The sequence below is a fragment of the Lottia gigantea genome, assembly GCF_000327385.1.
Source record: "Lottia gigantea unplaced genomic scaffold LOTGIsca_16, whole genome shotgun sequence".
Lineage (NCBI taxonomy): Eukaryota > Metazoa > Mollusca > Gastropoda > Lottiidae > Lottia > Lottia gigantea.
The window spans coordinates 991,408-1,003,299 of NW_008707965.1; the positions used below are offsets into that span (position 1 = coordinate 991,408).

At 34.0% G+C, this 11,892-nt stretch overlaps 1 protein-coding gene across 1 annotated transcript; it reads right to left on the reverse strand.

The window, feature by feature from the left end:
• Window positions 1-1,388: 1,388 nt before the first annotated feature.
• On the reverse strand, window positions 1,389-6,235 carry LOTGIDRAFT_230882 (hypothetical protein). Its single transcript, XM_009051147.1, has 7 exons — window positions 6,124-6,235; window positions 5,707-5,806; window positions 5,295-5,443; window positions 4,890-4,962; window positions 4,013-4,137; window positions 3,508-3,574; window positions 1,389-3,036 (listed from the first exon to the last, which is right to left on the reverse strand). The coding sequence occupies exons 1-7, from the start codon at window positions 6,151-6,153 to the stop codon at window positions 2,939-2,941; spliced, it is 642 nt and encodes a 213-aa protein (XP_009049395.1). The 5' UTR covers window positions 6,154-6,235; the 3' UTR covers window positions 1,389-2,938.
• Window positions 6,236-11,892: the final 5,657 nt, after the last annotated feature.

The following is an 11,892-nucleotide window of genomic DNA, read 5'->3' on the forward strand; positions in this document are numbered from 1 at the left end:
ACGTTATTTCGTTTAAACGGATTAGTTATTTCGTTTTAACGAATTAGTTATTTCGTTTAAACGAATTAGTTATTTCGTTTAAACGAATTAGTTATTTCGTTTAATCGAATAACTTATTTCGTTTAATCGAATAACTTATTTCGTTTAAACGAAATATTTGATAAAAGTATGGATAATTGCGCCTAAGGGGCTCCGTAAATAAGCCTATCTAGAGATCCAGCACAGCTTGTGGAGCCATCAAAAGAACAACAGACTCGCTTTTAAAAAAAACTTCTCACATTTGACCATTGATAGCAATTAATGTGCCTAAATTATTTTTGTCTTACCTTAGAATAATTGAACTGTGCCTCTTGTGTCTAAAATGAATTAGTTGATGATCTGTATTCGACAAAGAGTCGCTTCTCATAACCCAATCTGGACCTACCGGCTTTGAAGTTGTCGCAATAAATGATCTCGGGCACAACTGGCCAACATTATATTGTCTCGATCAGCAGCGATAGACCTTGTGAATACCCTTTTGTGTATATTTGCTGTTTAAGTTGCTTTATGAGAAAGGCGCTAGTGTGTGCAAGAACATGGTAGATCAGAAAAATGTAAAAAAAAACTGTCACAATTCTTTGGCTTACTCGATCAAAAATGTCTGTCTTTAGTGTCAGAGATCAATATTTTGGTAGATCTAAGTCGCAATTTTAATGTTGAAATGATCGATTATCTACGTATTATTTTATGATTGATTTGGTATTTTGTCTTGACGTACATTTTATATACACGAACAATGACATTAAATACATGTATAATAAATAAAATGAATAGAAGTTTTGTGTCTTTTCTTAGAACAGCAAAGCTATGGAAGACGGTGTTAGTCATTTAGATGGTGGAGTAAAACAGAGTGTAATACATGGCAGTTATATCCTTTAAGCTAATGTGTAATGGTCACTGCGACAACAACCCTCAACATTTCCATATTACCGTTCGTGTGCTTTCAGACGCTCCACAAGAGGCTAGAGAATTTAGCCACGTTATACAAAGTACCTGGGCCGAGTCTGCATGAGTACGGTTTACATCAAGCGGACCAGTTTTTATGGTAGTGTAAATACGGCTAATGACGCCTCCGAGGAGGTGCCACACTTCGACAGTGGTCCCCATTGACTATTGTGTCAGTCTGCTCCCTACCCCCGAGCTCGGGACACTGGCCACTGGTGCTTTAAGGTCCACCAGGGTTCAGGATAAAGAAGTCCACTTTCTCTTAGAATGCAATAGTATTTCCATTTATAAAAACTCAGAACAAATTGGTTCATATGAGTGAGCACAATTCAGGAATTGTTGTTCAATCTGTTGCCTGGTGTTAATCTTTTTTTTAACTATCATTTATTCTTCAAAATTGATTTATCTCAGTTTTGATTTCTTTATTTAAGTCAATAGAAGAAATATTACTAGTAATAAGTGTCTCTTCAACATGCCTTATCTTTTGTCATCAATGGATATACATACAATTATTTATTTTGACTATGATATAGATTTTTCTAAATATACCCTGTCAATTGGCACAGACTGCAACTTTAATAAAGGTCTAAAGGAAAGTACCAATTCAATGGTTATCATTTATTTTTATTAGTAGCTAAGAAAATGTACAACATAGTTTAAGAATGAATTTTAGTATTTTTCAATCCTTTTCAGGAGAATCACTGTAACCTTAGCTCTGACAACTGATCCAGACAAGCCTCAGATACCACTGAAACATCTTCACAATGTCAGGTTATTACGACCTTGACCTTGACAAACTTATACCTTGACTTCAATGGCTGCCTTTTTTGAATTACAGAATGCATTGAATTGATTGGATTGTATGCTAGAGAATACAGCCAATCAGAGCATTTGACAAAAAGGCAAGGCTAATTGTATCTAGATTTTTGTTGAGGCCTGATTGGCTGTATTTTCTAGTACAATCCAAACAATCACTGCATTTACAGAGTGGGACTTCATGGTTATAACTTTTTCAATAACTGTCTTATTTTTTACAAATCATTCACTTAAAACTTACTTGGCAATACTACCTAACGATATTAAAATTCAACAAAAAAAAAAAAATGCCCCAAGAAAGAAACAAAAAAGTAAGAACACATCTGAAAACTACCTCTAAAAATAACAAACCAAGCTCTGACCACTCCCAACACATCAATAAATCCCTACCCCATCAATAAATTTCTTACCCCCAATCACAAGATCCCCTTCCCCCTAATCAATAAATCTTCCATCCCTATTAATAAATCCCCATGCCCCCATCAATAAATCCCCTTACCCCCATCAATAAATCTTCCACCCCCATTCATCACAGCCACATTAGTTATTAAGGACATAAAATATATTACAACATTAAATCTTGTACACATAAAGTAAGTATTGATTGATATAATCTCTGTTCTATTGTAAAATGTAACCAAAAATACTATTTTCACATAACTTCAGGCTAGGTTATGCAAATACAATCCATGGTAGAATAAACTACACTGTTGTTTTCTTATGCACCATATTGTGTAACGAAAGAAGGTTGTTCTACTGTGTTTCTGTACAAGTACACATTATTGAAATACAATGGTAGATTCAACGACAAATTCAAAATAGTGTTTTGAAATTATTAAATGTTGAAAATTAGACATACAATAAAAAACAAGTTCCTACTTATTTGTTCTGAAATTTGCTGATTTTTATTAGCCTCTAACAACTAGATGAAAGTTAACCAAGATAAGCTTTGAAATTCTTATCTAATTCGCTCATAAAACTAAATTCAAAATGAAATATGCAGCATTAAAACTATCTTAAATAAGTTATTGTGAAATAGGCCCCAAAATACAAGTACATGTATATAAATTAAAAATTTCTTCTGTTTTCGTTATTTTCTTTCTTTTAACTGTATTTTTTGTTCAGTAAAATGATGTGATTATATCAATCTATATTCACGAAGTTGACCAGTAAGTCGGTTCATTTCATATTTAATTCGTACATATTGTACTGAGCCTCGGATAAATAACAAAAACCCTGCAAATATAACATAGAAATTTTCAAAATAAAAGACAATGAGAATACTAATTAAATTTATTTGCTATTTGGGTGTTGAGTGAGCTTTGAATAAACAAATAAAGCACTTGGACATTACTCAAAATAGTAAAAAAGTACAATCTCAGTTCCATGTTGAGTATTGAAGGGCTAGGATATATGTACTTAAAGCTAAATCTCAAGATGACACAACCACTGGCACCCAAGATAGTTCTAATTGTAGTTAAGCTCAAATTCAAGTAGGCTCAAGAGCTTAATCTCAGGTTAAAAATGATATTTTGATGGACCAGACAAACAAAGAAAGTTGAAATCAAAGTTCACATTTGATATTGAATTTCTTGTCTGGTTTCTCCAAATATCAAAATGTCAAAATCATTTGGCCATAGCTGAATGAACAATCTTCCACCAAAGGATTAACTATCACAGTAAAAATTGTACAAATAATAATCTTACCACAAACAACCAGCATCCACCATAACCAGGAATCTCCGCCAGCAAAATCAACAGCCCAATTATTGTGCTAAAAATACAAAACATAACCCCTTTTAATGTCAGACCAGGGACATCTTAAAATATCTTGATGGACTGGTTAATGGTTCAGATTTGAAATCAAAATTCTCAAAAGCTAGCATTGAGATAACTCAATGGTTTACTTTTCCTTTGTTGCTTTGTATACAATATTTACATGCCTCTCAAGTGAAATTATTTCACTGGTAATGACTATGTATGACTAGTATATACCTGATGACAATAATGTAAGTTGTTGAAACATTGTGTTCAATAAATATAAGCATACCATGTGAAATTTCGTTTTGTTATTAAGTGTGATTTCTACCCTTAATATCATTGAGGATTATATAGGATTCAAATGAATCGATATACTAGTTCAAGTGTACATTATCATTTAAATTTTTTTAATTCTGTGTGACTGATGCAATGTTTGGCCTGTTATTCTTACCTTAACTATGGCCACCCATTTAACAATAGATAAACCTAATCCAGATAACGCCCCACACCGTCCTGCAACTGTATTTGATATACACAGAGACAAGAGGAATCCAACCCAGTTGAATAAAAATGCAACTGAAAATAAAACAAAAGAATAAAACTTAATATCTAGAGCTATAACAACATCGGAATTTGAAACGTTTTCAAAACTTTCCTAAAATTCACAAGTCCAAAGCAAGCAAGAACAACAATTGAAGATTTCGGAAATAAGCTGGACAATTTTACCACAGCTTTGAGAAAAACAGTTATTAATGATATACCAGTACATTTTAATATGTGATATTGCATACTGCTCATATCTGAATATATACTCGTCTTTGGCATATACATTTGGATTAACATTTTATATTCTACTTTTCTGCGGGAGAACCCCCTCCCCCTCATACCTCCATAAGCATCTTAAACCTCACAGTTGTCCCTCTATTAAGTCAGTCTGCCCGCTATATAGTTCTCAAATAGTGGACCACAGGCATATACGCCCACCACAGCATGCGGATGGTAAATAAGGCAATAAGGGCAATAACTCTGCTTCTAACGGTTGAAATTAGCTCAAATTCGAAATTGATCTTCGTTTCAAAAATAAGTATACACATATCAAATTTCATTTCATTCCATCAAAAAAGTTTTTAGAGCGTTTACAAGCAAATGTTGACGGACGGACAGACCAACGGATGGACAGGGGTGCCGACAATATACGTCAACATAGAGAGATGTGGGCAATATAAAAAGGCTAACCCAACCACTCGCCCCAACCACTGCTGGTAGTATAAGCTCTTACTTGATAAATTAAATTGTTCTTTAGTTTGTCTGATCAAACAATAACTTACCAACAAAAGTACAGATAAACATCCCATCTGTACCAATAGCCAATCCTGTCAATCTTTCAGCATTGCTTGCAGACTGTAAAAGACATGTTATATAGTATTTAAAGTGTAATAAGACGAAGCTGAAATATATAACATTTTACGTAGAGTAATAACAGATAATCTCTGAGTGCCAATATTCTCTTTTACTTTTGGAATTTTATGTTGCAGAAATGGCATGTACATAGATTTCAAAGATATAAACAATATAATATATTCCATTCTTTATCTCACTGAGTCTGATAACAAACCCTGTTTTCTAAACTTTTTATGTGTATCAGAGACACTGGCAGCAACGATTTGCATTCGAATTTTCAGTCAGACGTCCATATGGAAACATTTTTATTATCTTTTTTTTATAATAAATACCTGAGAAGGGCCGTCCTCTATTTGTGATTCCTCATCATGAAGTCTTTGTAATTCTTCTATTTTACTGCGTTCAGCCTCGTCATATGACGGGAGATTGGTAGCATCATCATAGGTTGGTAACTTTGGTCCTTGAAACATTGCTGTATTTTCTAGAAAAGGAAATTATATCTTACAGAAATAACAAGCGTTTCACATTCAAAATAGTACCGTACGTTAACTATGTAGTGATTAATCAAAACAGAAATATCGTTTTTAGACAAATTGAAGTTAGAATGTCAATCATATAAGTAAGAAATTCACGTTTTCGTCAATTATTTCAGTTTTCCTGGTCGTTGTTTCCTGTACAAGAATGCACAGCCAGGTCAAGTTGCCCATCCAATTTTGACATTGCTTAAAGAAGAAAAATCCGTACCCGTTTGTACAGGGTTGACTGGTGCGTACGGGGGAGGGGGTGGGACTACCATTGCCATAGCAACAGGTTGCGCAGGTACATCTTGTTCTTCTTCTCTCAACTGAAATGGCATGAAAAATTGGGAAGTGATTTCAATTCTTGAAAATGATGACAGAAAAGGTAGAGGTTATTTGTTTGCTTTTTAATTAGTGTTAGCCATCTATTTTATTCTGTGTCTGAGACATCAAACCAATATTTGTATCACAGGATTCGACTTTGACTGTGACCGTTGATGACAATATAATATTGTGATATTTTAATTTATTTGTTTATGATTTGTAATTGTTGACAAGATTGCGATTTTGTTCGTAAAATTCTTGCAATATTACCGGCAAATTTGGCCATTAAATACATTGATAGATGTTTTGTTTAACTTACCACTTCATATCTAACTGAACTGTGCTCCATTTTAAAGGAGAATCTTGTTGAAGCCGAGCTTCAAACCGTTTTAATTCGTTGATAAAAATTTACACCAGTTTGTCATTTGACAGGAAAATGGCGATTGTGATTATCGTCTACGCGTACTAAAACTTCGTGAAAATAAGCGAATAAGAGCATTGACGATTCGCACAGACGTATCGTACAAATACGAAGTTCAACATCAAAGGGAGGTAAGTATATAATTTATATAAAAACAAAAGTTCTATTACTGGGATTTTAAATAGAATGGAACTTTACGCTCTAGTTGAATGAAACGAACGGAGTTTTACGTCCTACTTTTTTGCACCATGAATGCGGTCCTAGTTTTCAAGATCTAATGAAGAGGGGTGACAAACTGTACAATAGTTAAATGGTCATGCTGGAGGACAAGGTAATCGTCACTGACAGTGGCTTGAATACCAACGCTCAATTTATTTCTAAATTAAATGTAATGATAATTTGATTGAAATCGGGCCGATATAGCCTTATATCAGAGCGTTATTATCCAGGGCCGATATAGTATCATATAAGAGCATTATTACCCAGGGCCGATATAGCCTCATATCAGAGCGTTATTATCCAGGGCCGATATAGCATTATATCAGAGAGTTATTACTCAGGGCCAATATATTGTGATAGGGTGTATTTTTAAAGAAACTTGGTTGTTTTATTTATTTGTTATCTTCTCTAAATACACCACTACTGTTTTTATAAACACCTAATTACATTACACTGGCCTTATACTATTAACTAATTATTGCCCTCTCTTAGTCTCTTTAACTTAACTGATATCACTGGACCTTGTCACCTTCTGTCATTGGCCAACTAGGTGAGTTTTTAGTGAGTTTCATCACCTGTCCAGTCAGAAACTTTACTTTTACCTAAGTCTTTAAAGAAGAAGGAAGTATATTTCAACCTCATTGAAATACTGAATATCTACTTCTTTATTCTTTTTCATCACCAGTTATTGTCTTCTGATAACTTCACATGTATGTGTGTTTTGGTATTTTATTGGGTAATTGTCTTTCTGGGAAACTATATTTTGTATGAGAGGTGTATAAATGTAACCATGGTATTTTAAGCAACAGCAGCCATCTTGAATTTTTATGCTTTGGGATCCTTTGTGTTCAATATGTTCATAGTCTGTTATTTAATTCCTAAGTTTTATAATTACCTTTTAATTATAATTACATTCACAGATTTAGTTATAGACAGATATAGTTTTCCATATAACAGCTTTATATAAAACCCCATCTTTGGGTTAGTTTTACTTTTATATATTTAATCTTATTTCATCTAGTCCCTGGCATAAGTTTCCCTCATTGCATATTAAGTTTAACATATTAAGATATAGTATTTTATTATTGTATTATATATCTAATTGTATCATATTATTATTAAAGGGTTTTATTATTAAAGTTATCAACTGAGAACATCGTTTTTTTTTATATAACAACTGAGCTCGCTTACCCCCTGAACTAGCCCGGCCTTATATATCAGAGCGATATAACTCAAGGCCGCTATAGCCTTATAACAGAACGTTATTACCCAAAGGCAACCCTTACAAAGTTTGTAAGTTTAAACATAGAACTGTATACTGGCAGTTCTCTGGTTAACAGTTTTGTGGTTTAAAGGAGTAGTCTATGCAAAATTTTCATTATCACAATGGAAATTGCATGTGAAAAAATTACTAAAATATGTTAATTACTTCAATGTGCCTGTTTGATCAAACTGAATTTGTTTTAAAGGGATGATTAAAAAATGAGGTTTTGCCGAAAAAAACCTTTTAAATAACGTAGTTTTTTTTAGTTCTAAAAATTAACAGAAAGTAAGGGGCACATTTCTCTTGACTTCGGTCTATAGCTATTTCGAAAACAATTTTCCTAATTAATTTAAAAAAAATCAGACCGCCCCTTTAATTTACATAACAGAATTCGGTCACACAAGTTACTAACAGACGGAGTTTGGACTGCCATGTGTTGGTAGCATGATAGCTTCTTGACCGTGTTGTCAGTGCATAAACATTGCCTTCCTTAGAATTGGCAGCCTGATTGTAATAGGAACTCTTATCTGAATATATGTCAGTTCCATTCCAGAGAGTAGTGCGTCGAATTTTGGGAGAATTCTGGAGTGAAAAGGTTTTAAAAAAAAATTAAAATTTATTTATGCACATTGTTGTCAGTCAGAAATAGGACAGGTCAAGTTTGCTTTATTTCAACCGGTAAATAGTTCTTGATTATCAAGTCTTATGTAGTGATGATGATAATTATGTAGATTAGAACATCCAGTATTGTTTAACGGTTGAAACTAATCAAATATTGCCTTCGACCTCAAGGTCGTTGAAAATGGAGTCGAATCAATCAGCTGATTTGAGAGTGACATGAAAATGAACAGAGAATGCAGATCTGAAGGCCAAAAGTCGACTTTAGAGCTTCCATTTTGACTTTTACACATTCTGTAAGTGTGCATTCTATTTGATTATGGATCTTAATGTGTATTATTGAGGGTAATTCAAGATTTGCAATATAAAGGAACCTCACTGCTTTGAAATAAGTGAAGAAAGCTTTGCAATTCAAAGCCTTACTAAAGGCATAGTATTTTGTCAGTTTTTATAACAAAAACGGATTTTGCCAGTCATTTTCATATGATTTGAAACGGCAAATTAGTACTACTAATGAGAGTCTAAGATTGCCTTGGGTTGATGAAAATGCAACCCACTGGAAGAGTTATCATTTGTAAAATGTGATTTTAGTAAAGTAGGCCTAGGCCTAGTTATGTAAATACAGGTATTTAAATTTTAAATCTTCCTCTCTTAGTATCAGATCCCTATCCTTTCAAGTCTGTACATTTATATGCGCTAATTATGTTTGAAAAGTTTGCAGTCTGATGCTGTGTTAAAAAACATTAAGAAACCTTGTATTGGTGATGAATGCTAACATAACATTTCTCTTAAGAGAGCTATATTACTGTTTAAGAAAAAAAAAATAAAGCCCTTTTCTTACCATTATTTTATTTTTTTCAGTGAGATGTAGTTAGATTTGGAACAAACTCACAAAATGACTGGACCAAACGAAGAGAATGAAGACTTGAAAAATCTGTGTGATGCCATAACAAACGAAGATTTGGAGCTGGTTCAGTTGTTATTGAACAGCTCCGCAAAATCCTGTGTCAATCAAGAATTGGAGGAGGGTATCTTCCCACTAAATATCGCATGCTCAAAATTAAACCCTGATATTATTCGTCTGTTAATTCAATATGGTGCTGACGTCAACATCCTAGGGGCTGATGGGAAATGTCCGTTGCATTACTGTTGCCGTGCCAATGATCAGCGCTCAGATAATTCAAACAACACCTATTCCGAATTATTGGAAATAATTGATATTTTAGTGGAATCTGGTGCTAATGTGGATTTAGCTGACAATATTGGTTGCACGCCGATATTCCTAGCATGTGATAATGACGACATCAAAGCTGTTACTCGATTAATCAAATATGGCTGCTCTGTAAATATCCAATCAGTAAGCGGAGAGTCTCCGCTGCAACTTTCATGCCGTAACGCAGAATTTTGGTTTTTCTGGAATGGACGTGATTCTCCAGCTGGTCATGTCATTCCTGATAACTTTCCTCCAGTGAGAATTACAAAACATTTGCTACAAGCCGGTGCCGATCCTAAACAAGCCACGTTTCTGCCAGCCGCAGTGCAATTTGGATTTAATGAGCTAGTCATAGAATTGTTAGAACTTGGTATGGATATTAACATGTTGGATGATCATCAGAGAACGCCACTGGGACTAGCGTGTTCGTCTGCTAGCGTGAATACAGACGTGGTCAAACTTTTATTAAAATACGGTGCAGACGTGAACCGTGGCGGTGGATGGAAACGACACAAGCCTGTGATATTCGCGTACGTTCACAACTCTGTGGAGAAATTAAAACTGTTGCTATCTTATGGTGCTCACATTACTGAGGAAGAGATGACTGAGCTGGTGTCAGTGACTCTTTCAAAGTCAATCCTAGAAAATCCTGAAGTGGTGAACTTATACAGTAAAGAATTAATGTCATGGAAACTATTAATTTCTGCAGGTTTCCAACCCGCATCTGGACCACTAACGCCAAAAGTGCATCAAATGTCTATGTGCAGTAGTTATCACAAAATTGAACCTTGGATAAAAACATTATTATGTCCATTGCGATCTTTGAAAGATCACTGCCGAATAACTATCAGAACATCTTTGCCTATCAGTATTGATAAAAATATTGAGCATTTACCGTTGCCTTCCAAACTTAAAGACTATCTCATGTTTAAGGAATTCTCTTTGAGAGAGTGAAATGATACTGTCACTGTTATAATCTTTTGACAGACAAATTCTCAGAGATCTCTCTTTGTAAGCATGGCCATCTAAGAGTTGAACTTTTTTTTTTCATATATCAGTTTAAAATCATGTAACTATTTGCCTTAATACTAGCTCATTTTTTGAAGAAGCTTATTAAACCTCACATACAGATATAACAATTTATCCTATATTATTCTAAACAACCTTTGAGAATGTTAAGTCTTAACTTTTATGGTAGATATTTTTTAATTTGTCCTAGACATTTAACCTGAACAATGTCATTGCATGCTGAAATTGAGCTCTTTCATAGCTCTGAAAAATCAAATATATGTATGTCTATACCCCCTTTTAGTTTGAGAATCACAGATGTATGTGTGGGATATTATATATACAAATTTTCCAAATCTATCAGTGAAAAAGATGAATTATCAGAAAGATTTTAGAACACTGAGCCAATTTGTTTATTGCCTGTCTTTCCTGTTAATTGATATTAAATGTTTGTTAATTTTATGTATGTTTATATCGAATCAGCTTTAAATTGGAATTAAATTCTTACATTATATTTGTGACTGATTCTTTTGTAACTGTAGCTTCATTCTGTGTGGTGAAAATTTCTAATGCCCTACCTACACAGGCCTTAGTGTCCAGCAAGCAGAGAAATGAAGTAACTTATTGTGCTCTGTGAAGTAAACTGTATACCCAATAGATTCTAAGTTATATGGATAGAACTTGGTAAAGAAACATTCAGATGATATTTAAGAAAAAAGACACATTGGCAGTAAAGAATAACTTCATTCATAGCCCCTTAAGTCGAAATGAATGACTTTACTCACATATACCTCTAGATTCCTACTAGAAAGTTGAATGACAAAGGCCCACTAGGCTATAACCAACGTAGGACATGTATAAGCCACCTGGCCCCGGTTTCTCAAAATTCTTACGATATTAGTTTCTAAGTGTATTATTTTACATTGAGGAATACCCATATTTACGACAAAATTGATCCAGGGGCCCTTTACAATAATTAGCTCTTTCAGTCTCCTGGAAAGTTAACCCCTTTACAAGCTGTTATAAAGAGAGTCTAAACCTGTCATCTACAACATGCAATGCCCAGTTTATAATTCTAGGTAGAGCTTGAACAGGTTTCATTTGTCTCAATTCTGGCCTTAATCAAACGGTACAGAACAAAGATAATGTCGCATCACAATTTTCCCTTCTATTCCTTTTTCTGCCATTGTTTATTCTGTCTGCATCTACTATTTATGTGGAACTCGTTCTGAACTTGTTTTATTGATGGTCCAGTTGATTTCATGAATCCTGAACGTCCAGAGCTCCCTAATCCAGCTGTCCCGAAATAAAATAAACTTAATGGATGAAAAAGTATAACAAGTTT